Genomic DNA, 26,741 nt, shown 5'->3' with positions numbered 1-26,741 from the left:
AGTATGCATAGTTTTATTTATCAAAGAGCTTTCCAAACAAAAACTACTATATTAGAATTACATTTTATATACTAGGCAATTTTTTTTTACTAGCAGTAGTTGTATTAGAAAAACACATTTATGAAATATTAGTGTAGGCACAGCGGAAACTATACATTCGAATGTAGCATCAGAGTTACTGGTGCCGTGTGCTCAGTGATCGTGCGCGCGGTGTTGTTGGGGTATTTCACTCATGAACGCATTCAAGTCTTGTGAAACTAGCGCTATTTACTAACTGTGACTAACTAAACCATGAAATTTTTGTCTGGTGGAAACATCACATCATGGAATAAACTGAATTTAAATGACGCAGTGTAGAATTTGTGAACGGAGTACAATGGTTGTTGCACGAGTGCCGTGACATCGCAGCTGCATTGTCTACACTCCCGCGGGGAAACGAGCGGGACACAAGTTTCAAACAACGTGTGTGGTCTGTTTGTTGTCACTCTCATGTGACCGGGCCCTATTCAGCCGCTTCTGGTGTGCTCTCCCACGCCCGTACTAGGAAGAGCCGAGTAAATAAACTGTAATGTGCCTAGAGGTAAGCCAAGGACAATGGAAACAGGGTGGACAGTTGTTTTGCCTCGGCACAAGTTCGTGACGGACCCACCCTGTCCACTCTACCATCTTGTAGTCGCATTCCGCGCTTCCACAATGTCACCGTGCGTTAACCCAATATTCACAAGTCACCGTCTATTTCGAGTGCTCCATCGGCCGTGTGCCGTGACTCGGTGACAAATTCCAGCAGTGGACGAATCTCGTCGACCCGCGCCCCTCGACGGTACTTCCTCGACTCGTCTCCGAGACGTCCGTGTGCCGTCGCTAGCGTGGCAATGCGGCTCAGCGAGCCTCGCAATCTCCATCTGTCGCTGCTTTTGATGTCTGTTGCCGCGTCTAGCGTCTGCGGCGAGCTTCGATCGCTCGGGAGTTCGCTGGCGGCCTCGAGCGATGCGCGTTTGAAACGGCACGGCAGTGTCGTCGGAGACGCCGCTCCTCCAACCCAGGCTAGCCCGACGAACGCTAGTAGCGATGCTTTGCCTTTGAATCACGAGCACGGGGCACGTACCGCCTCCTCGGCCGCCGGTGATGAATTCCGGCAGCTGGTCACCGACAAAGGTCGTGGCGCCAAGGCCCACGGCGCAAGCCGGCACCACGCGACGCCGCTCGACCACCACGCGTGGCCCAGCGCCGAGAAGTGTGCCAGGCCAGCCAAGTGCGAGCCGCTGATCAACGCCACCTGCTTCGGGGCTCCCCTGCCCTACAGCCACACCACCGTCGAGTTGGCCAACGACTCGTCATCGCAGTTCGAGATACAGGTAAGCGAGCCTTCTAGCGACTCTCGGTGCTTCTGTCGTGCGGTTTTGCCAGATGGGTCGTTAGCGCTGCGCAAAAGACAACGGTACTTCAAGTTACAGTAGGAGTAACGAAAGTTGAATGTTTGGCTAGTTGCCGTTGCTTTACCAAAGTTTCCAAGCGCGACATACACGGACAAAGAATAGACGCTCGCATTTCAGCGCTGTGAGTGTCCACTCTTGTTGGTCCATGTCCGTTGCGCTAGGAAACATTCGTATTGAAATAAAGGGCGGTCGTCAGTGCTGCATCGCACTAAATTCTTTTACAAGATAGTACAAGAAGGTACAAGAAGATAGAAGTTACCATGGAAAAAAAAAAAAGAAACGAACAAGTCCTCGGTAGAAAGGAAGGCTGTTTTACAGATATGTTACTCGAGTAATGCCGTGTGGCATGCTTTCACAACTGACAGAAGGTGCAGTAAAGCATGGAAAATGAAAATCTTGAGCTCTGCTGTTCAAATTTATCAATGCAGAGAGCAACTGACATTTAACATAGCCAGAGGTGGGCAAATACTAAATTCTTCGAATACAAATAATAGATGTTGAATTCTAATCAAATATCAAAAAGTCAAATGAAAAACATGTATTTATAGCAGGAATATTTATTTTGGTATAATTGGGTGCCACACTTGTACTGATAAATGAAGAAAAGACAGCCAGCTATCCCAGACAATTTTTAAACACACAATCACTAATTGTCACTAAAAGCACTGCACACATGGCCTATCCATATTTTTAGAGCTTGGTTGCAAGCAAGCTCTTGAAGAATAAATGGCAGCTTCATGACCAGCTTTCCAAAAACACTCTTGAGAAGGTTGCACCCTATTGGGTGTTTAGGCTACCTTCAAAGGTCAGGCGGCGCAGTGATCGGCTCAGCCATCAATGCTACTGTGTCAGTACCGCGAAACATTGAGGCGACCACTTCTATGAAGGCATGCTTTTGCAGTGCTCATTTAGAACATGTCAGTAGTTCTAAATTTCGGTCTAAATTTTAGGCAATCAGAAATATCGAGGCCCATTTTTGGCCACCGATGCTTGAGAAAGGATGCCAACTTTATGACTGTAACCATAAATATTGTGTCAAAGAAGTAAACAGCGTGGACATCGCAGTGAAGTGCTTAAATTAAACTTTAAAAAATTACGGGGTTTTACGTGCCAGAACCACTATCTGATTAGGAAGCACGCCATAGTGGGGGAATCCAGAGTAATTTGGACCACCTGGGTTCTCTAACGCCCAGTCACTAATGTCCACTCACATCAGTGTCACTAGTACATGGGTGTTTTGGCATTTTGTCACCATCAAAATGCGGCTGCTGCGACCGAGATATGATCCCGCGACCTCCATGCTTAGCAGCCCAACACCATAGCCACTAAGCAACCACTGCAGGTGGCGAAGTGTTTGTCAAAACAAAGCAAGCATGCTTACGATATTGAAGTTGATATTGAAGTAAGTTAACAAATCATTGTTTTATACCACTTAAGTGAGTAAATACAGCCACAGGCATTTTTCAGCTGTCATTTATTGCTTCATTACTTGCAACGTGCTTTGCATCTCAGATTTGTAGAGCTTTTGGCAAATTGGCAGGTAAGTGATTTTTTCTCCGTTGACAAAGCTCCTCGAGCATATCCTGGTATTGTCATTCGGGCTTGAATGTGAGAGGTCATCACCACTGAAACATAATAGAGAGCAATCAGCTGAGACTAAACATGAAGACTGAACAAATTATTGCTACCATGCACGAGAGATATGGTAATTTCCAAATACTTGACGTATGCTGTGGTGCACTCGAGCCTTAGTTCTGATATTCTAAGTGCGAGAAAACATCGGTATGAATGAGCCTGGTTGCAGCAGTCACGTCATGATCTTGGCGCGGAAAGAAACTGCAAATTGACTTATTAATGCACAACAAAAAGCACAGTGTGTACAAAGCTCCAGCAAAGAACGCTTACGAAGCTAGATTTGACACAACCACTGCGCGTTTGTTTTGGAGTGAGACAAGCTAAACGACTATTAAACCTATTTACAACAGCAGGAATCCGTTCACGCATTTTTATGCAGTTGTCGCTTTATTGTGAATTTTTGCGAATGCCGCTGCTGGTTCTTTCTTTCTTTTTCTTCTTTTTGCATTTACATCTTAGTTCGTTTAACAGAAATTCGCAAGAGTGACATGAACCATGATGATCCACTTCAGCCACCGGGTTGCTTCCCGTGGTTTTGATAACATTCAAGAAACTTCCGATAAATACGGGCATGTCCTGTGCTGAGCGATAACATTTGTTAGACAGTGAAACGCGGTCACCCAATAAAGACGAACTAGTACACGTGCCAATGAGAGTACATAAGCATTCTTACATTTCACCATGATTAAAATGTGGCAACTGTGAACCCACCAACTTGTGCTTAACAAGTGAATGCCATAGCCTCTGCCTCGGCACAGCAGGCCAAAGCTAACAGGGGAGCAACATCTTAGCCCCCACATGGGAATGTTCTTGTCCATAGAAGGTGCAAGTGATAAAACTCTGCTAACCTTTGTGGCCTGTGTTCGTCCTCTCTATTATGGAAAATTAGTTCTCTGCAAGTAGGCAACAGTCAGGAATGTTCATAAAGGGAGAAAAATTGCCATCCATCCGAATGTTGCTCGAAGCTACAAAGGAGACCCATATGTGTTTCTCAGAATGAAAACTTCGCTGTTTAAAAATTCGTCTTGCTCTGGAGATAAAACTCGAGACCAATGCCTTGCTGGGGCAGTCACTTAACCATCTGAGCGAATCAGGAGGCTAGCGGAAATCAAGGTGATGCTGAATTAACTGACAACTCGAAGCACAGGGACACTGATATATTTCCACCTACAAAGACATCTATTGCCCCAGCCTCGCTGGTTTCTACAGTCCATTTCTGGATGATGTAGCGATTGGGATGACCTAGGTGATCCTTTGCCCTTTTACTGCTGTGTGCAGGAATGTTGACAAGGAGGATCTAATTCACGATCCTTTTGGTGTTCTGTGTGCAGGAGCGTCTGGACCTGTGGTATGGTCTGCGTCAAATTCCTCGGTGCTGGGCTGTGGTGCAGCCCCTGCTGTGTGCCGTGTACCGCCCCCGCTGTGTGGATGGCCTGGTCACGCTACCGAGCCACGAAACTTGCCGCCTGGTGCGCGCATTTTGTCGAATCACCGCTCTTGACTCTGACCGGTGGCCCTTCTTTCTCCGATGCCAGCAGGGAGGCACTTTTGCGTCTGGATGCAAGGTTTGCCTTGGAGGCTCATATACATACATGTACATTGTATTGCTTTTTGCCGGGGACAGTTTTTCACCAGATTATGACTGTTATCACTTGGTACGACACTTGTCTACTGTATCGATAATTTTTTGAGGTTGTCATTAGTTATATTGGAATAAAGTGTTTGTCTAATGAGGTTGAATGTGTGGCACCAGCACTAGTAATTACTTGGTAATGTAGAGTCAAACATGTCTAAATAGTGGATGGATTTTATCTGTGAGTTTAGATTTGAAGATTGTCAACTGTACTTGCTGCCATTTGGACCATTTCTTACGATTGTACTGCTGACAGGAAAATCTCCTGCAAATTGCTGTTGTGGCCAGTGTCTACCTGCGCCCAGCGCCTTGTCAGGCCACATTGGCAAAAAGAATCTAATCCAATCCAGCATGGAAGTTTATGGCGCATAGCATTGTTAAGAAAGTAGTAGGGAAACACTATACATGCAGTATTTCATTAACCACAACACAGCTCCTTACACTGATGGGGTTGTTGAGTGCCCTAGTGGCCCTAGTCTCATTAAGCTAGCAAGCGAATGCTACATCCTGCAACTAGCAACACTAGACTTTCCATTGTTCTCCGTGGTGTCATCCACTCAGGCGTTGCATAGGCCTACTGCTTGTCATGGCTTTAAGCAAGGAGTGCGAGCGTGAAAAATATCTTCAAGTATTTTTAATGTAGTGCTCAACCAAAGTGACGCTGGGTATTATGTTGATGCCACAGAGCAATGCAGACTGAGCGGCAATTTAACATTGTGAACAAGACGAGGACACAGTTCTGCTTGTCCATGCGAGATAAGATGCTGGGAAAGGGCCTCCTCGCAAAAATGTGAAAGAAATAGAATTTGTTACAATCGAACATTACCTGAAGAATTTTTGAACACCTGCTGTGGTTGCTTTGGCACTGCTGAGCATGAGTTCGCGGGTTAAAATCTTGGCCGTGGCAGCAGCATTTCGATGGGGCAAAATGCAAAAATGCCCGTGTGCTGTCCGTTGGATGCACATTAAAGAACCTTAGGTCGTCGAAATTAATCTGGAGTTCCCCACTATGGTGTGCCTCATAATGAAAAGTTGGTTGTGGGACGTAAAACCCGAGAAATAAATGAAATGTTAAAGAATTTTTGAAGGAAAACTCAGCAACAACGAAATGATCGTAAAAGTGAGACCTTGATGTTCATGTGTTCATTTGTAAATCTGTGAATGGCTTACCTAGCCATTGACGTACTTGGTAGTTCTCTGTGCCAGGACATGAATTGCATTTCCCATTTTACTATAAAGCCACAAGACTGTTCAGTCAGACTATTCCTTTCGTCATCTACAACTATATTGTGAAATCGCTCGTATCGTAATATGCTGTACTATATGGGAAATTTTTTTTGAACTTCTTGTTCTATTTCCGTTGATTCTTTAGGAACCATTGCCAACTACCATGTACAAATGGTAACCGTACCAAGGGAAGGGAAACACAGTGAAATGGTTAAATGATGAGATTAGAATGTCTTTAGGCATAGTATTTAATTTGCTGATGCAAGACAGGCGTAACAGGATAGTGCTGGGACAAGCCTTCAGCCGGTAGGGAATATAAATTCGGCTAGTGATGATGTTGAAGTAAAGGTAGGTTAGCTTAGGCTAGGTCTACTTGCCACTGTAACCCTCGCCTGCAACCCTGTTGTCCTTCAGGACACCATGCGTGAGATCAAGTTCAACACGACCAGCCGGTGCCTGGAGCCCCTGGTGGGGACGCCGCGCGAGACAAGCTGGTACCCCGAGGTGGAGGGCTGTGGCATTGGCTGCCGACACCCGCTACTCACCGAGGATGAGCGCACCAGCATGCGCACCTTTGTGGGCGTCATTGTGGCACTTGCCACGGTTGCCTGCCTGTTTGCAGTGGTAAGTCTTGTGACTAAAGGGGCCGCGCCTTGTCTGGCATCATGAGGACTGCTAGGGAGTGTGGCAGAAACGCAGGTACAGTGGAATCTCGATAAACGGAAATCACTAAGCCAGAAGTGCCTCTTAAACGGAACACCATCCTCATTGTTAGTTTTATATTCATGCAATTGTATTCAGCTTTATCTCTCAGTAAATGGAACTCCTGATAAGCAGAACCAATTTACCTGGTCCCTTCAGGTTCCGTTTAAAGAGAGTCCACTGTAATTTGATGTAACCATGGCCAGCTTAGAAACAAGATTGTTGAGGCCTTTCATATCCAACTAGTAGGTCACTTGTCAGTTGCACCTCTGTCAGCTGATGTAGGATCAACTGCATCTCTTTGGTTTTATACTGTGTCGTCATGTGTCACGGCACAGTATCCTCCTGGGAAACGGAACTGAAGCTAGCTGTAGACAGCTATTAAGTTAAATTAGTTATGGTGCTGTGAGGCTTGTCACTATTTTTTCTAGAGTTTAGAGCTATAGGACCTTCATTTAAAGGGACGCTGAAGAGTTTTCCAGAAAAAATGAGTGAAGAGCTGTACGTAATAATTCTCAACCCTCCGAATTCGAATATCGCATCGAAATTGAGAGAAAGAAAGTGCAAACAGATTTTATTTCGCCGAAAAGTGCAGCAGCAGACTCGGGGGCAGCTCGCGCGCCTCCTTTCCGCCTGTGATTGGTCGGGCGCCTTGTGACGTCAACAATGGTGTTCGTCTGGACCAACCGCTGCCACCACACATGAAGCACACAGTGCAAGGTGGTTTGGCGCTGTGGTTTGGTGTGACGGTAATGGTGAATTTCGAGAGCTTGCGTTTCTCTGAGGAGTTCGGTGTTGCCCCCTACGTGTACGTAGCCGGCCTCTCCAAGAAGCAAAAGATGCTGGTAGCAAGCAGTGCTTTCGGTGTGAATGAAAGCGAAGTGTTAGCATCACCTCGTGTTAGAGATGTTCTTTGGTGAGTATGTTTTTTGTAAAGCTGTATTCAGCGATCCAGTGAGTTCGTTTCTCGACAAACGACTGTACTTTTATGTCCCTGCATGCCTCCTCGTGGAACATAAGCAGGGATGCGATCGTCGGCATTTGTGCGCTGCCCCAAAGCTGTCGGCAATCTACACAGACGGTTTACATGCGGGCGGCTCTTGTAGCACGTGTAGTGACCTTCATCAGAGCGCCATCCGCACGCTACTCGTAACCGGAGCCGTAAAGGTGGCGAATTCCGTCGGCTACATAGGACAGCCGATTTCTCTCTGTGCGAGAGGGGGAGCGCAGCGTCCTGGCGTACGCCGGCTTTCAAACACATGCAAACTTTACACTTGCACAGCGTTATGGTAGTTGCTTGTAGGCTGTTTCACAACACACATGTGAATGGAAAATTAACAGCAGTTTGCGACGAAACCTGTGTCAAGGGTGGGAGATAAAATGTACCTTCCGTTCAGCGTGCTAACAAGAAGGAGCTAGCAGTAAATAAAAATTCAGGTTTGGACAAGTTCGTGTAAGGTCTTCCAAGACCAGTTACCATGCGTCCGCCCGCACCCGTCCTGCCTTTGTGCGTTCGTTGCCCCGACCTTCTTGCACTGTGTTTAGAAAGCCTGCCAGCAGCAAGTCGTACTCTCACTCATTCACGCATTATTGATAAACTCTGGTAGTAATCATCGTCACGGAAGTGGTTAGAGCACAGTACTGTTGTTCTTGAGTGCTTGAAATTCTTTCGATTCACAGCAGCCTCCCATTTAGCTGCAAGCTTGTCTTGCGGAACAATGGAACATCGTCGCAGCCGCTGGTGTTCGTGCAACCGTAGGCTGCACAGAAGGCCGGCGTGATCGGCCCACCACTTCAGTTGAAGCTGCGCAAGTCAACTACCACTCTACATACACACATACAAAGGAATGCAGGGTCGAGCAAAGCAGATAGTGACGGCCCGCACGCAAAAACAAGCGCGGTCAAGCACAGTAGCAGTGACTGCGAAGGAACGGAACACCAGTGTTCACATCACTGCGCCGCGGTTTCTGGTCTCCGCTCGCATCATCAATGTCAGCAGCAGCGCGCGGCGCTCGATGGTGGGCGGAGCGACAGTGCAACTTAAACCGCCGATTACGTCGCTCCAAAGTGAAAAATCCCGCCCAAAATTTGACCTGCATGGTTTATAACGCTCCTGCATCCGTATACGAGCGTCTTATTGAATTCTACAGACTCTTCAGCTTCCCTACAGAAAGTGAAGAATCAAAACAATCGTGCCACTACTATATTAAGATTAGTTTTTTCAGACTGCCCAATCATTAGGACATTACATTTTTTTTGTTTTGTATTTTTTTTATGAAGGGGTCCTTCAGTGTAAAAAAAAAAACAAAAAAAATGTTGGCAACTGCATTTTGCTAATAACTTTCGATGGAACTGATTTCCAATATAGTGAAGTAAAGTGCTGACGTTACTGACTTCATTATATTGAATTTAATTGTAATGGTAAAATACAAGGAAAATATAGGTATACTGGGTGACGTAGCTCAGGTGATGGATGCATTGACTTGTTAAGAACATTTGCCATGCCCCTGAAGACATGCTGAGCGTTCTGTAAGTGCAACAAGTGCTGACAGAACCAAAAATAATGTTTTTCATGCTCTTGAATAAATATTGTGTTATATGTGTGAGTTTTTGAATTGTTTTGGTTTGATTAACTTGATGCAACAAAGTAATTCTTGGGTCCTATCGACTTTGTAACAAGCATGGTTTAACTGTACCTCTTTGTCCCTGTGCAGCTGACATTCCTAATTGGGTGGAGCGAGTCCCGCCAGTACCCGAACGTCATGGTGTTCTACATGAACCTGTGCCTGCTGCTGATGTGCGTTGGCTGGCTGGCACAGTTCCTGCCGGGTGCGCGGGAGGACATTACTTGCCGCCGAGATGGGACACTGCGCAGCGGAGAGCCTAGGTATGCAATGAGTTTCACCAGATGTGGCATGAGCCTAGGGAAAATTGGCTACAAAAATATAAGGACAGGAAACTTAGTAAACGAATGCCAGGGAATCGGTGCTTCTTTCATCATCCTGTTTGTCACCTTTTCATGCCACAGTTTCTTGGGTCAATTTGTATGAGCATGGCTAGTGTTGTAAGCTCATGCATATTATGCCAGATGGCATTATGAAACTTGCATAGCGAACATATTCCTGGGGATGGGCAGCGCAACCGGGACGAAGGACTGGGAAAAGAGCACCTTGAACATGGAAGTTTAAAGTGCCATCTTTTGGATTGCAACTAAATTTATATACAGTCGCCGACCGATTTTCCGGACTTCGAAAATTCGGACATGCCCAATTATTTGGTCAGCCTCGCGGCACCGCCATTCTCCCCATAGACCATAATGTATAACAACTGCCGAAAGTTCGGACACCTTGCAACCTCTCGTCTGATTTTTCGGACACTCCTTGAGCCAACTCGGTCGAGAGCACCATGCACCAACTCTGACCGGTGCATGGTTCGACTTGCTGAACGCCATTTTTGTTTTGAACGGAGCTTCCTTGCTGCCCCACGAAGTGGCGCTACTGGAAATCCCGCTCATCATCATCGTTTCTGCCTGGTTAGATATAGTGGCTCTGCAGCAGTTCCGGTTTCAGCTTAGTAAGCCATGTCAAGACAATCCAGCAGTTGATTTGTTTCTTCACTGACGCTGCGTGCAGGCCGCGTTTTTCGTTTGTGCGACTGGTGTCGGCACGGTGGTATTTGCTTTGTGTGCTGTGTCGAGGTTTCGGTGAGCCAACGCGGCATACGTAAACATCGCGTCAAAGGTCATATGGCGCCGACAGTGCCCGCGCAGACTGCGCTGGGGAATGCCGGCAAGCGGGTGCCGGGAGGCCTAAGACTTGTCGCCTTCCGATGTGCTCCCTACTGATGCGGAAAATGTTCTGCCGAGACCTGCGCAGTGGTTGCATTGCGATTCCGGACACCGTCTCATTTGACAGTTTCATAGGTGCTGACACTGCTGTATTGACATGCGCAGAACTCGACGACGGCAAGATCATTCGTCAGGTTTCTGCTGCACCGCCGGAGATGACGCACCATGTGCTACGCTGCCGTCGCATGCGGAGCGTGTAGTACAAGCAGTGACTGTGCTTCCGCTAATAGTGACCGTACGACCCTCTCCGAGATTCAGGCTTATCTGATTGCGTGTAAACGGAACAGCGTGCAACGGCGCATTTACGATTTCTTCCAAGCCTACTGCCAAGCCCGAATAAGTGCATGGAAATAAAGGATTCCTTTTTTTTTTTCTTAATCTGCTTTTTCGGACACCTGTTTATTCGGACATTTTCGCAGTCCCCGTGAGGTCCGAATAAACGGTCGGCGACTGTATCTATCCCCTTGATGTGCCGTACCTACATTTGTAGGTTCCAGCTTCAACCACCTCCTATATAAAAGGTGCAACAAGAAAGGCAGTTTGGAGAATGCTGGGAAGCATCCCTTGGGTTTGTCAAATGGATAAGCAGTGGCAACTTCAGGAAGGTGACTGAAATGTTTTTGAAAAGCGCTGGAAAATGGATGTTGTGATGTTCTGTGAATTGAGGCCGTAAGTATTCGATCCTTTTCTTTAGTGTGTCTCTCTGAAAAAATGCCGAGCAAAATTTTCTTATTTTTTTAATAAAGTAGAGTTCCATAAATTCAAATAATTGTTTTTATCAGTGCAATGAGCAAAACAGTGTTTTCCCGCAACACTCAAGATTGGCGTCTGCATTTGTGGACACCGACACCTTAAAGCAGCCTTTGCTAAAAGACACAGCATCCTTCATCCTGACGTGGTGAAAATTTCGAAGTTTTTTTAGCTGAAATGAAGAAGAGAGAAGACAGTTGCATCATGATATTGCCGAATATACCTTTAGAACAGTTCAAATGACAATCTTTCTAATGCGCATGTGTTTAAGGTTGAGTTTCACTGCTTGCAGCTGTCGACCTCAAGGATAAACTTCACTTCATGTCACTCTGCTCCCTATGGGATAGAGCAATTACAGGCGAATTTTGTTAATTAGAATGCGCCTAATTCGAACTTTTTGTTTACCGTGCAGTCCACTTATAACGATACCACAAATAATGATATCTGTTATAACGATGAATAGACTCCAGAGTATCAACTTATACATTAGGGCTATGAGAAAAAAAACATATACAGTCGCCGACCGTTTATTCGGACCTCACCGGGACTGCGGAAATGTCCGAATAAACAGGTGTCCGAAAAAGCAGATTAAGAAAAAAAAAATGAAATCCTTTATTTCCACGCACTTAATCGAGCTCGGCAGTAGGCTTGAAGAAATCGTGAGTGCGCCGTAGCACGCTGTTCCGTTTACGCGCAATCAGATAAGCCTGAATCTCGGAGAGGGTCGTACGGTCACTATAGGCGGCTGAAAGCACAGTCACTGCTTGTGCACGCTCCGCATGCGACGGCAGCGTAGCACATGGTGCGTCATCTTCCGACTCGGAGTCGTCGTCCGGCGGAGCAGCAGAAACCTGACTAACGATCTCGCCGTCGTCGAGTTATGCGCATGTCAGTACAGCAGTGTCAGTACAGCAGTGTCAGCACCTGTGAAACTGTCGAATGAGACGGTGTCCGGAATCGCAATGCAACCACTGCGCAAGTCTCGGCAGAATATTTTCCGCGTCAGTAGGGAGCACATCGGAAGGCAACAAATCTTAAGTTTCCCGGCACCTGCTTGCCGGCATTCCCCAGCGCAGTCTGCGCGGGCACTGTCGGCGCCATTAGACACTTGACGCGATGTTTCCGTACGCCGCGTTGGATCACCGAAACCTCGATACAGCACTCAAAGCAAACACCACCGTGCCGACACCAGTCGCACAAACGAAAAACGTGCTGCTCGCAGCGTCGTGCGCGAAAGAAAGCTGCTGGATTGTCTTGACATGGCTTACTAAGCTGAAACCGGAACTGCTGTACGACCACTCTATCGAACCAGGCAGAAACGAAGATGATGAGCGTGGATTTCCAGTAGCGCCACATCGTGGGGCAGCAAGGAGGCTCTGTTCAAAAGAAAAATGGCGTTCAGCAAGTCGAATTATGCGCCGCGGTCAGAGTCGGTGCATGATGCCCTCGATCGAGTTGGCTCAAGGAGTGTCCGAAAAATCAGACGAGGGGTTGCAAGGCGTTTGAACTTTCGGCAGTTGTTATACATTATGGTCTATGGGGAGAATGGCGGTGCTGCGAAGCTGACCGAATAATCGGGCATGTCCGAATTTTTGGAGTCCGGAAAATCGGTCGGCGACTGTAATAACAATATGGTATTCACCACATATCACATATAAAGATCGAAATTCTGCCTTTTGGGTGGCGTTTTTCACACAGAATAATTGTGAAATTTACGTTGCTAAGTTCCCCTTTATTGAGACAGGGTGAAAAGTTTGCCTGCGCGAGTTCGTATCTGCCACTATCTGAGCAGCGCATCTCGCTAGCCCACCGATTGCGAAATCCATGGAGAGCATCGCAAGTTAGCGCAGCGAGCCACAAGATGGCGCCAGCCTCGCCGGCGAGCGTCCAGAGAGAAGAGAAAGAATGCAAAAAGCAAACAACGCCCGCGCTCCCTTTCTGCTATCTCCCTCTCTTCCTCAGCGAGCACCGAAATGTGCCGCGGAAGTAGCGGTAGGTGTGTCGACAAAGCGCAAAGCTGTGTCACCTGAGACGAAGCTCGAAATTTTGCAAGACTCAAAGTATGAGCTCGGCAGTCGATGATATCGACGATTCTGAAAACCGCGAGCACCACGATCATGAAGGCTAGAACCAGTGACCACGCTGATCAACAGAAACGGCGCGCTATGTACACCGAAGCGAACCCGCGCATGTGTGAAACCAACATGGTAGCAGCCGCTGACATACCGAACTCTTGGAGCACGTCACTACTCGCGATAAAATATATGGCGCTTCGATGGAGGAGTTTCTGAGTATAGATAGCGCTGCCTCGTTCTGTATAGAATCTCCAACAGAGTGATCGTTGTCACGACACAGACAAAGGCGATGACATCAGCGGCAGTAACAACGAGATTGACAGTGGCCCATCTTTGACACCGACCGCAACATTCACGCAAAGTGCACTGTTGTTGATAGAGTCGCTCACTGATTTCATGCACGCTACATTATAGCCGCTAGTGTTCGTGCCGCCACTGAACGCGATGCACATCGCGGTTGTGAACCTGAAACCTATGCAAAAGCAAGTGTAGACTTCTGACTATTTCAGCACGCCTAACACGACATGCTGTTTAGAGGTATAAATAAACATTTCATTTTTCGCATCCTACTTTCTACAATGCCAATTATCCATTGTAAGGGGCAAATTTGGTTTCGGAGCTACGAAGGCATGTACGGCAGCTTTTCTCTCTTTTTTTTTTTTTTATGGCAGTCCAGATATAGCAGTGATCGGTTATAACCATTGGATTTTTCGTTCTTCTTGATATCGTTATAAGTGGACTGCACTGTATTCTAACTGACACTGTGGTTCTGTCAAAGTTATGTGTATTCCAATGGGTGAAAACGCCCCGTAGTTCGAATGCGCAACCATTTGCGACAGTTCATCCCATACTGTGCTCCGACAATGCTCTGATCAGTGTGCCAAATCACGCAGTGGTGCCTACAACCAGCATTCCACTGACCCTGCCATAGAGGAAGAGCTTAGGAGAGAATCCTGAATGGCGTGTGCAAAGAAAAAAAAAAAGAAGACATGGCAGAAATTTGGGCGCAGGCATGTGTGGGTGCGCATCACCGATTACTTCTGTTAGTGACAGGTTAGTGACTTCTATTAGTGTCGCAGCACCGTCAAGTACCCCGTAGAGTCAATGTTAAAGAACGTCTGAAATTTCAGACATAAAAAACCTTCGCCATCCGATTTTTCAGACTTTTTACCATGACCGCAGGCCCGAAACGGCATTGATCGAAGCCACCACCACCATATTTATTATCGCTCCGCCTCAAGCCGACACTCTCGCATGCAGATCCGTTGGCAGTTGTAGGCACACCGCGGCAATGCTAGGCCTAGCTATTTCAACGTTCGCAGCCAAGCTTCTTATTGTTCGGTAGCGTGTTTCTCATTAAAACATTTCGCCGCTGTTAGCGATGGTGCCAACTCCATTTTTGTAATCTTCGCCAATGGCTTCGGAGTGCTGAAGGCATGGAACGTTGCATGATGCTGGTTCCCAAAAGTCAGCTTCGCCCCAATAGACAACAACGGCACCGCGGAGTTGCACTGCTGTGTCGGTGTGAAAGTGCCGCATGCGGGGTAAAATTTCAACCAGCGGGTATATGTCTCTTCAATCTCTCCTTCCCACCACCTTGGTTGCCTGCTGCAGTGCACATGTTTGCATACGTTTTGTACCGCGCGCGTGTCTCCGTGGACGTTTTATTTGAAGGACATGTGCACAATGTACACGTTTTGATCTCCCTTTAAGGGGGGACACGGGTTGTGGCGACCAAAAATCGCGAAAAGCTCGATATTTTTTTATTGCATTTTTTGAATGTACAGCTATTATCGCATCTACATTGTTAATTTCATACTGATAACATCAGTATTTTAGCAGCAGTGACGCCTTATACGACATGTACTAGTTGAATTTCAGGCGGAACTTGCGCGGAAATGGCACATTTCCCAAAACACGCGCCTGCTCTTCCACGTGTGCTAGCGCGGACATCTTGGTCTCATCTGAAAGAGGCGACTTTTCCTTTCAAATTCCCGCCAAAACGGGCCCCATTAGGCCATTGGCCACTTAGAATATGCGCGGCAAAAAAAGGTACTAGAACGCCATCCTATTCGTCACTCGGTGCACGTGACTTGAGCTTGCCTCCCGATTGGTGGAACTGCATGGCCATCGTCTGCTACGCGCTTGGAGCCGCGCATTGAGGTGTGGCATCTTGCCCCAGTGTCAACGCGATGTCTGAAACGGAGCGCAAATTTCGAACGCGGCACACACAAGCTTGGTGCGAAAAAAGTGCAATGGACGCTTATTGAAAACTTAAAAAAATGCTGCTCAACACTGCAAAACACCCAGGACGCCACAACCTCAGCATCCGATGCCGAAATCATCGGTGCAGCAATGACAGGCCTAACGACCGCATCCGCTGCTGCGGATACTGTGACAAGTCCGTCTGCCGCGGACCCTTCGACCAGCGCTCGCATACGGCAAGATACGATCTACCGGCAACACTCTGAGCTGGAGGCGGAGGAAGCCAAAGCAAAGCTATCGGAGTTGTCTTCCGCTTCAGCGACGGAGATGAAACGCGAGTTCGTGGGTGACAGTACCAACGATGCACTCCGCCCGCCTGATGGGACTACGTTTACAATTGTGGATTTGAGTGCCATGAATGCTTTATTAATGTTTGCGAACTGCAACATCTGCAATGGTGCTTTAGAAATCGTCCGAGACGAGCGGGAATACGGACTCGCTGTGAAGCTGTGTTTTATGTGCGCAAACTGTGGAGAGATTGCGTCGGTGTGGAGCTCACCGCGCGTTCACAGTGCTGAACGAATGAAACCCTTTGCTGTGAACGTTTTGGCTATGCGTGCCATGCAGGCAACGGGGAACCGACAGACTACGTTCAATGACATTTTCTCGTTGATAGGCATCAGCCGTCGGGCGCTTCATGCGAAAACATGGCAGAGCTACGTGAAGACAAAGTTGACGCCAGCCGCCTATCGCGCGGCGCATAATCTGACGAGCGACTGCGCGCAGTCGGTTCGCGAACTTTACGCCGAACTGAACCTAGGTCATACTGGGAACATATCGGTGTTGTACGACGGGTCATGGATGACCCCCGGTCATACGTCCCGTATAGGCATCGGCGCTCTGATCGAGTTGTTCAGCGGACTTGTGCTCGACTTTGTGGTATTGAGCAGTTTCTGTGCTGGGTGCGAGTCGGGACCTAAGGAGAGTGACCCTTCCTATGGAGCCTGGAAGAATGGCCACAAGTGTCAGAAGAACACTAATAAGAAAGCTGGGGAGATGGAGGTGGAAGCTGCCCTCATCCTTTTCAGGCGATCATTGGGTGGGACTTTCTTTCGCGAAATAATGCCGTCACCAATTGTGCACGTGCTGAAGTCGAATTATCGCCTCTGTGTGACGTACCCCTCGTCGGCGCCACATCTCTTCCCGCTAAGCTAGTCCTTCGGGAAGACATCGCCATACCGCTGTACTCGTCTGCCGTTGTTCCCGTCTTCTGTGGCGATGTCTCTGAAGCCACTGTCCTCTTTACACCTTCGGAACGCTTCATAACCCGCAAAGATGTTCCCCTCCCTTTCGCCACGCTTGACATTTCAGCCGGTCTCAGCGCCATCGTTGTCTGCAATCCGCTTCCTACAGCCCTGACGGCTTTTTGCGGTGAAGCACTTGGCCATGTTCAGCCTCTTGATGACATGTTTATAACCGACGTGCTAGATGCTTCGTATACAGAGCTCACCGACTTCTGTGCACTTTCCACTTCTGCTCCGCCATCACCTGACTTATTCACACCTTTCATTGCCGATGACCTTACTTCCGAGCAGCGCTCCCAGCTTCTTCACCTGCTTGCCCAGTTCCGTTCGTCTTTTGATGTCGCTCAGCCTACTCTGGGTCGCACGTCAACCGTCAGCCACCACATCGACACTGGCTCCAACGCGCCATTGCGGCAGCGCTTTTACCGCGTATCCGCCAAAAAACGTCAGGTGATCAGTAATGAGCACGTGGACGACATGCTTCAGCGCGGTGTCATTCAACCTTCCAATAGCCCGTGGGCATCACCAGTGGTTCTCGTCACAAAAAAAGATGGTTCTATTCGGTTCTGCGTCGATTATCGCCGTCTTAATGAGATAACGCGAAAAGACGTCTACCCTCTACCACGCATTGACGACGCTCTGGACAGCTTGCAAGGCGCTCAATTCTTCTCTTCATTGGATTTACGCTCGGGCTACTGGCAGGTCCCGATGTCAGCAGTTGATCGCCCTAAAACTGCATTCATTACGCCGGATGGTTTATACGAATTTAATGTGATGCCATTTGGCCTATGCAATGCGCCTGCTACCTTTGAACGAATGATGGACAATATCTTGCGCGGCCTAAAATGGTGCACGTGTTTGTGCTATCTCGACGACATCGTTGTGTTCGCCCCTGATTTCAGCATGCATCTTCTTCGCCTTAGGCAAGTGTTGACGTCCTTGACCAACGCAGGCCTGCAACTGAAGCTGAAAAAGTGCCACTTCGCCGCGCGCAAGCTCATGATTCTGGGTCACGTCATATCACAAGACGGCATTTGCCCCGACCCATCCAAACTTCGCGCCGTGACAGAATTTCCGAAACCTGAGACACTCAAAGAACTCCACGCCTTCATCGGCCTCTGTTCTTACTTCAGACGCTTTGTTCGTAATTTTGCCTCGATAATATCACCTCTGACACAACTCTTAAGTGGTGCCAACGACCTATCCTCCTAGTCTCCTGCATGCGATACCACGTTCGTGACCTTACACCGTCTCTTGACGTCTCCGCTGTGGGGAGCACACGCGCCCATCTTCCCCCGCGTCGTCTCGTCGAGAGCCGGCATAGACAGGGGAGAGGCGCACTATGCCCTCTCCCGATTCTTCCTCGCTCTCGCGACGCGCGCGCGCCCTTCCTCCCAGACTCACGGGCAGGTAGCTGACGGGCGAGGAGGACATTCCTCTCGCCCAGGTAAAAAGGTACAAAACAGCGCGACCGAGGGAGACCCTCTCTCTCTGAGGCCGGACCCCTAACCTGCCGGACTGCAGTACCTGCCGCTACCCGTGAGTGAACCACGTTGCCTGACTATCCCGGGCAACGAGGCCAGCCTATTTATTACTATTACAGAGAGGACATCCCTCTGCCAGTGTTCTTTATTGCCAGTAGCAATAAACGTTCTTACAGTTGACGCCGCTGGTTGCCTTATTCGTCCGAACCCGGCGTAGCCGCGATTCCCGCTGCTGGTATTGCTGTCGGTGCTAAGTGCTCGGGATCAGTTGGTAATGCAGTGAGTGCGCTGGATTCTTATCTGCTGAATTCCGACGGCCTCCTGCTGAGGTATATCCCCACCGAGGACGACACAAGTGAGGCGTTTAAGGTGGTGATACCACGCGTGCTGTGAGGAGCACTGCTACGCTACTTTCACGACTCATGTATCGCTGGGCACGCGAGCGGCCCCAAGACTTACGTTAAGTTGTGTCGCCTCGCTACCTGGCCAGGCATGAAACGGGACGTGATGCGCTACGCCCGCTCATGTCATGTGTGCCAAAGCGTGAAGCCCCGAGGTGGACGACCGCCCGGCCTCATGCAGCCTATCGACAGCCAGACTCCCTGGCAAATCGCGGCGTGTGACGTCATGGGACCGTATCCCACCACACCGAGCAGGAACAAATTCTTGCTCGTAGTCACAGATCACTTCAGTAAATGGGTCGAACTTTTCCCCTTGCGAAAACTGACGGCACGAGTGATCATGGATAAGTTGATCGAGGTTTTCACCAGATTTGGCTATCCGGAACAGTTGATAACGGACAATGCGTCCTACTTCACTGCGAAGGTTTTCGTCGACTCGTGCGCTGCACTTGGCATTAAGCACAAGAAAACGACAACTTACCATGCTCAGTCGAACCCCACTGAACGGGTCAATCGCAACATTAAGCACATGCTTGTCGCGTTCTCTGAAAGACATAAGGACTGGGATACCTACCTTCCAGAGATCGGGTTTGCATTGCGATCGACAGTGAACCGCTCGACTGGGTATGCGCCTTCTTCTCTCAACCTGGGGAGAGAGCTGCCGAATCCGATGGATAGAGTTCTCGCGGATCGCAGCGGAATGTCGGTCGCGCCGGCAGCACGAGCTGAATACGCGACGCACCTACGTGACAAGATGACGGAAGCTTTACACAAAGCACGCCGTAATCTTCGCACTGCTAGGGCGCAACAGAAGGCGCAGTATGACCGCTCGCATCGGAACGTCCGCTACGAAGTGGGTGATCTGGTGCTTCGACGCCAGCACGTTCTCAGCGATTCTAGCAAACAGTTCGCTGCCTCGCTGGCGCCGAAGTGGACCGGGCCGTATCAAGTGCGAGAGAAGGTTTCCTCGCTTGTTTACCGGCTCGAGAGCATGAAAGGGAAGCCGATCGGCGGGCCGGTACACGTATGCGACCTGAAACGCTACGTGCCGCGTGATGAGCAGTGGGATGAAGATCAGACCCTCCCTCAACCGCGGTCGGTGAGTGAGAGCAGCCAGAATCGAACGGCGAGCCCGCAGCCGCGCTACAACTTGCGTAGCAGGCGGAAGTGATCCGACTGCTATATTTGCGTAGCCCGATGACTGCGAGGACTATTCGTAAGTCCGGGCCGTGCTGGCACCTTGTTAGTTCCTGCCGGGGAGCGAACGTCTAGCGACAGCAGAGCGCCGAGTATTGACGACGAGTCGTCGTTCCAGTCTTCAAGCAACCACACAGACCACGACGGGAATGTGTCGTGAACAATTCAACGTGTTTGCATGCGGTGTGCAGTGACCAAATACTTTCAAGGGCCAGTGCGGCGATTATCCTGTGCTGGGAATCGTTGATGGTGCGGACGACCTTTCCCGTCGTAACGGGCGTTGACGGTGTTCCCAGATCCGGCCAATCATGCTGCTTATCACAATTTCGGACTGTGCAGTGGACTAATCCAATTTTCTGAAGCAGGAAACAAGACGGCCGTGCGAACTGCCTGCAGTACTCGCTGGTACAACTGACGCACCGGCGGCGCTGACGGCGCTACGCTGGCCTTGCAGCCGCACGAACCACTACCCGGCGCCCATCAAGCGACCTCCCGGCTTGTGCAGCCGACACCTGGGGCGCGGCACGGGGAGCCGCCTCGCAAGCTCGAGCAGTGCCGCTGACTGGGCACCTTCGAGTCGGCATCAAGTATCTGCCAACTGAGGGCTACAGCAACGCAAGCCCGACGCTCAAGGCCGGCGTGTGCAACGCTGCCTTGATCGCGAACCTTGGCGGGAACTTCAGCAAACGGGCGCCCGAACCCCTCGAGCGTACCTAGGTGCCAGCATCACCGTACGGGGGGCGTCTTAAGGGGAGGAGGATGTGGGGAGCACACGCGCCCATCTTCCCCCGCGTCGTCTCGTCGAGAGCCTGCATAGACAGGGGAGAGGCGCACTATGCCCTCTCCCGATTCTCCCTCGCTCTCGCGACGCGCGCGCGCCCTTCCTCCCAGACTCACGGGCAGGTAGCTGACGGGCGAGGAGGACATTCCTCTCGCCCAGGTAAAAAGGTACAAAACAGCGCGACCGAGGGAGACCCTCTCTCTCTGAGGCCGGACCCCTAACCTGCCGGACTGCAGTACCTGCCGCTACCCGTGAGTGAACCACGTTGCCCGACTATCCCGGGCAACGAGGCCAGCCTATTTATTACTATTACAGAGAGGACATCCCTCTGCCAGTGTTCTTTATTGCCAGTAGCAATAAACCAACGTTACTAGACTAGCTTCAGTTTTAAAACTCGGCGCCGTTGCGCGGAACCGCCACCCGCCCGCGCCTTCGTGGCGCTGCAGTCGCGCCCAGCTTCACTTCCTCACTAGCCGGCTACGCGGGCGGGCCGGACTAAGCGCGCGGTGCAGCGTATTGTGTGGTTCGTTGTTGAAGGCGAATTTCAGCAAGCATGTAATCCGCGAAACTGTAGCTTTCGTCGAGTTTGTTGAGAATATAAGCAGACGATGCCGACGTGCTGCGCACCTGGCTGCATAGGCGGCTATCGGAACGATGTCGACAGTTCGGCGCGCTGCTTTTTCTGTGCCGCCAGCAATGCGACGCTTCGCTCGGCGTGGAACAGAGCGATTCTATTGTTGTTGTTGTTGTTGTCCTGAGTGGCCGTGGCACATACCCACAGTGGGGGATTGGCCAAGAATCGGGCGGTTTAATTAGGTGCCTAAAATAATAATGATAACAAGGGAGTTAACAATTTGGGCGTGTGAGTTTAAAAGTAAACGTTTTGTGTTTGGAGAAAAAAAGAAATAATCAGATGAAAACCGGGTATAAGATAACAATAATAATAATAATAATAATTAATAAAAGATAAGAAATAAAAGAAAGCTATGGTTGGGAGGGAGAACGATCAATCTAACATGGAAATCGATTAGTTTCAATGAGGTAATTTTGGATCGCCAAGCAAACATTTCTGTTGCTGTACCCAACAATGGAGGCTCCAAAAGATAGGATCACAGGCACTGATAAAGTCAGACCAATAGAGCGAAGCGGGATTTCGAGTAGTCGTTTTCTTATAATAGAAAAACGTCTGCAAGACAACAAGAAATGGTCGATTGTCTCCGCTTCGCCACAGAATGAGCATAGTGGTGAGGGGACCAGACCAGACCTGTGGAGGTAGAAGTTCAATGCAGGTATACGGCAGCGCAGCTTCGTGATGGACACTTCAATTTTCCGTGTTCGGCAAAAATATCTGTTCCAAGGGTGCAGGAGATGTCCGTACTCCACAGAGTTAGTAATTTCGGAGCCTGATACTGACTGTATAATGATACTCCTGCGAAATCTAGCTGCAGTTACATAAGCAGTCAAAGGGTAGCAAGGAAGAATCAGGCCACTTATCGATGCCTTGGCTAGAGAGTCTGCAATTTCATTAATGATTAGTCCTTTATGGCCGGGCACCCAAATCAAACGCACGCTTCTCAAGTAACCAGGTACCAATGATTGAAATGTCCTCATCACGCGAGAATCACTAGAAGCAGTAAGGGATGAGCACAATGATAAAGAATCAGTAACTATCACGGCTGACGTAATTGATGGTCTTAATTTGCGTAATGCTAGCACCACGGCCATGAATTCGGCTATTCCTTGTGCCGACCGGCACACGCGCTCGTGCCACTGCTCCTACGTTCATCGTCGTCTTCCACAGCTGGCTGCGTTGCCGTTCTTCATTCCAGCGTAGAATTTCACTTCTGTCATCGTAATGGGGAGGCCGCGTTTACGGTGGGAGGGGCCATTGGATCCATTGGTGGGAGGATCCTTCCCAGTATGAGCCACTCATTGTCTTACGTAACGGATAGATTTAATTTCTGAAGAAACTTAATTTTGAATAATCGCAAATCGGGCGAAAGCAGCTAATCACGCCTCCGAGCAAACTCGAGACATCGAACGCAAGCGACAACGGCGGACTACGGGCATATCGTCAGTGACGTCGTTCTCTCCATCGCCGCCGATTGTGTGTGTTACCGCATAATTCAGAAATACTTTAATGAATCCTCTAGATTAACCCAGTGATAAACACGGGCCGCACGTTTCAGCTTCGCTGGTTAACCATCTTCACGGAGTGGAAGAGCAGATGATATTTTTGTGTGTGTGTGTGTGGCTTGTGTGTTCAAAGACTGACCTCATCTTTCTTTTTGTTGCGCTTCTTTGGCGTGGCGAGAAGCCTCGGTGGGGATGAAGATCATCCTAATCATACACTTTGGCCAAATGTTCAGGCTTCTGAGCCTAAACTGCGCGAAACGTTAAGACGGCAGGAAAAAACACAGCTTCCGCGCTTCGCTCTATGCGTTTCTTTCTTTCGTGCAGTTTACCCTTATTACAGTATGAACCAACTGGCCCGATAAATCTTATTGCTGTAGGTGGATACCGCTTTCTCATGGTATCACTAATTCGGACAAAGGAGAACGCCAGCGAGCGTGAAACACGCGCAAACTGCCCGTCCGCACGGGCTGAAGGCTGCGGCGAGGCGTCTGCAGTGGAGCCCGATGGAACGGCGCTGCCATCTGGCAGTTGTCACAGAAGTGGCGACACCGGCTGTAAGCGCGCGGGCGGAGAGTTTTACAACTGAAGCTAGTCTAGTAATAAACGTTCTTACAGTTGACGCCGCTGGTTGCCTTATTCGTCTGAACCCGGCGTAGCCGCGATTCCCGCGCTACGGGTTGGGAGTACCACAGAGCGACTGCGTGGGGCTAGATCCGGAGCTCGCCTTCAGCCCTAGCCGCACGCAGAGTGGAACCCCCACACCGCCTATACTGCGACACTATGACCCCACCGCCCCAACTTAAGTGCGTACCGATCGATGCCAGTGATATTGGCCTTGGCGCTGTCCTTGCTCAGCGCAAGTCTGGCTACTCCGAGTACGTCGTTGCTTACGCCAGTTGTGCACTGACCAAAGAGGAACGCAATTACAGCATCACAGAAAAAGAATGCCTGGCCATCGTTTGGGCACTCTGGAAGTTTCGCCCTTATTTATACGGCAGGCATTTCCATGTCGTTACTGACCATCACGCCCTCTGTTGGTTATCATCTTTAAAAGACCCGTCTGGACGCCTTGCCCGCTGGGCTCTGCACATTCAAGAATACGATATACACGTCATCTACCGCTCAGGTCGCAAGCACACTGACGCCGACACTCTGTCCCACTCTCCGCTGCCAGCCGACACGGCCTCCCTCTCCACCATTGAGGCGGTATCCTCGGTCAACATCGACACCTGCGCATCAGAACAGCGCAGAGATCCTTGGGTGGCCTCTCTTCTGGATCTCCTCTCTGGCTCGCCTGCATCTCCCATCTCCCGCTCCCGGCGTCGCCAAGCTGTCCATTTTGCTGTCCGGGATAACCTCTTGTATCGACACAACTACCAGCCCGATGGTCGCAAGTGGCTCCTGGTTATCCCTAGGACTTTGCGTTCCGACATGTGCGCGTCTTTCCATACTGACCCACAATGTGCACACGCAGGCATTTTGAAGACGTATGAGCGCCTGCAGCAACGTTGCTACTGGTGAGGAATGTTTACTTTTGTCCAAAAGTTTGTCCGCTCGTGCCCACAATGCCAACGCCGCAAATCTCCTCCTCATCCGGCCCACGGTTTATTACAGCCGCTTCTGTGTCCTGCTCGTGCCTTCGATCGTGTGGGAATTGACCTGTACGGGCCGCTACCACTAACACCCGCTGGGAAATGATGGATTATTGTAGCAGTTGATCACCTTACACGCTAAGCCGAAACCGCTGCTCTACCTGCAGCGACTGCCAGTGACGTTGCATCCTTTCTGCTCCATCGTTTCATTCTTTGTCATGGCCCACCTCGGGAGCTGCTGAGTGATAGAGGCCGTGTGTTTCTGTCGCAGGTGGTTGAAGCTCTGCTTGCTCAATACCGCATAGTTCACCAGACCACCACGGCATACCATCCTCAAACTAACGGACCTACAGAGCATTTCAATCGCACCCTTGGTGATATGCTCGCCATGTACGTTTCATCGGAGCATACAAACTGGGATATCATCCTCCCATTTGTCACAAACGCATATAATACGGCTACACAAAGTACCACAGGATTTTCTCCATACTTTCTTCTCTACGGTCGCGATCCTTCCCATACCATCGATACGGTTTTGCCTTATACACCAGACGCGTCAGAATGTGCTCCCGTTTCAGCCGTCGCCCAATACGCTGAGGAATGCCGTCAATTAGCCCGAAAGTTCACCTCTGCTGACCAACAACGACAAAAAGCCAATCGTGATGGCGACGCTACGAATCCGAACTTCACCCCCGGCACCCTTGTCTTGTTGTCCGTGCCTTCTACCACGCCTGGCCTTTCAACAAAACTTCTCTCGCAGTATGATGGACAATACCGCATTGTCGAACGCACCTCTCCGGTCAACTATGTCATAGAGCCGCTTACATCGACATCCGACAAGCGCCGCCGTGGACAGGATGTTGTTCACGTGCGCCGCCTGAAACAATTCTATGACCCGCTCGTCTCCACGTCGTAAGTCGCCAGGATGGCTCCGCTTTTGCACCGGGGGTAATTGTAATAAAGAAGAAGAGCGCAAGAACAAGGCCAGCCAGATCGTCTCTGCCATGCCTGCTGTGCAACCAGTGGGCCAGCTGGATCGCCAGTGCTGGGCATGAGTGTGAGCCGTTCGGGCAACCAGCTGTTCCTGCTCTGCGTCACCTGCCTCCTCGGTTACGAACCCGCCGTGGTTGCTCAGTGGCTATGGTGTTAGGCTGCTGAGCACGAGGTCGCGGGATCGAATCCCGGCCACGGCGGCCGCATTTCGATGGGGGCGAAATGCGAAAACACCCGTGTACTTAGATTTAGGTGCACGTTAAAGAACCCCAGGTGGTCGAAATTTCCGGAGTCCCCCACTACGGCGTGCCTCATAATCAGAAAGTGGTTTTGGCACGTAAAACCCCATATATTATTATTATTATCCTCGGTTACGAAGAGACGTTACCCTCGGAACTGTTCAGTGCACCCATTACAGTTATAACAAATAAATCTAGCTACTGTGTGTTTGTGCTGGTAGGAAGAGGAACGCGAAATCCTAGGGAAAAAAAGAAAAAACGCAGGCTGTTGTGCCTTAGCTGCAGTGCATCTCACGTGCCTCTCGCCAGTCTCTCTTCCACCCCTATAAAACACGAGTATACTGCATGCAGGACGGTGGTATATTGTTAAAACCGGTAATGGGTAAGGGGGTTCAACTGTACCTCGTTCTGTCTAATTAAAATGTTTTGATGTCTGTTCCCTCTTTGCGTTTTTTGTGCCACTGTGTTATAATTATAGTTTAATGCAATTAAATTGTTTTGCCACATATTATAAATGGGCTTGACTGTACCTGCAGAGTGTCAGGGTGGCAGGTGAGATTTGTTTTGTTTACTTTGTATCCAGAATGGTGTATCCCAGTTGCAGAGGGCATTTTAATGTGAGAGTTGTTGTGCAACTGATCCAGCCAGCACAATGTACAGCAGTAATAATGGCATGCTTCACTCCCTAGTGTTTTTATATCCGATTTGTCCTGCTCAGTTACCATTCGGATCGCAAACAATCGAGAAGGCAGGAAACTGGAAATGCCAGTCTCTTGTAGCATGGTTGATCAGGCACACAACTTACCAGCAAAAGGGTCCAGAACTGGTGAAAATGAACCTGACCGGAATAATGTGGTTGCATGCAAGGTTTTTTGTTCCCTTGGCCCTTAGCTCCTTGATGGAAATGAAGGGAAACAGCAGACCTGTAAAACAACAGAAAGAGGCATTCTTGCTTCTGTCATCGTTATACTCTTGTTACCATTGCCTCACTGGATTTGTTGCAGGTGTGGTGGGGAGAGTATGAGAGAGGATGAAGCAAAAATAGGAAAGGTTGGGATGTGATGCAGCCAGCTGTCTCGTCCTGCAGGGACGTTAAGGGGAATA

General features: G+C 49.5%; 1 protein-coding gene across 1 annotated transcript in view; it reads left to right on the top strand.

The window, feature by feature from the left end:
• smo (smoothened, frizzled class receptor) overlaps nucleotides 1-26,741 on the top strand; it is a 129,191-nt gene continuing 102,450 nt past the window's right edge. Inside the window, exons 1-4 of the mRNA XM_065432057.2 lie at nucleotides 1-1,355; nucleotides 4,403-4,636; nucleotides 6,346-6,555; nucleotides 9,348-9,520. Coding sequence (XP_065288129.1) covers nucleotides 873-1,355; nucleotides 4,403-4,636; nucleotides 6,346-6,555; nucleotides 9,348-9,520 — 1,100 coding nt within the window. The 5' untranslated portion in view covers nucleotides 1-872. The remainder of the gene's footprint in view (nucleotides 1,356-4,402; nucleotides 4,637-6,345; nucleotides 6,556-9,347; nucleotides 9,521-26,741) is intronic.

This window comes from Dermacentor albipictus, chromosome 3, assembly GCF_038994185.2.
Source record: "Dermacentor albipictus isolate Rhodes 1998 colony chromosome 3, USDA_Dalb.pri_finalv2, whole genome shotgun sequence".
NCBI lineage: Eukaryota > Metazoa > Arthropoda > Arachnida > Ixodida > Ixodidae > Dermacentor > Dermacentor albipictus.
Note: the sequence above shows the minus strand (reverse complement) of the source record. Positions and strands in the feature narration are given on the sequence as shown.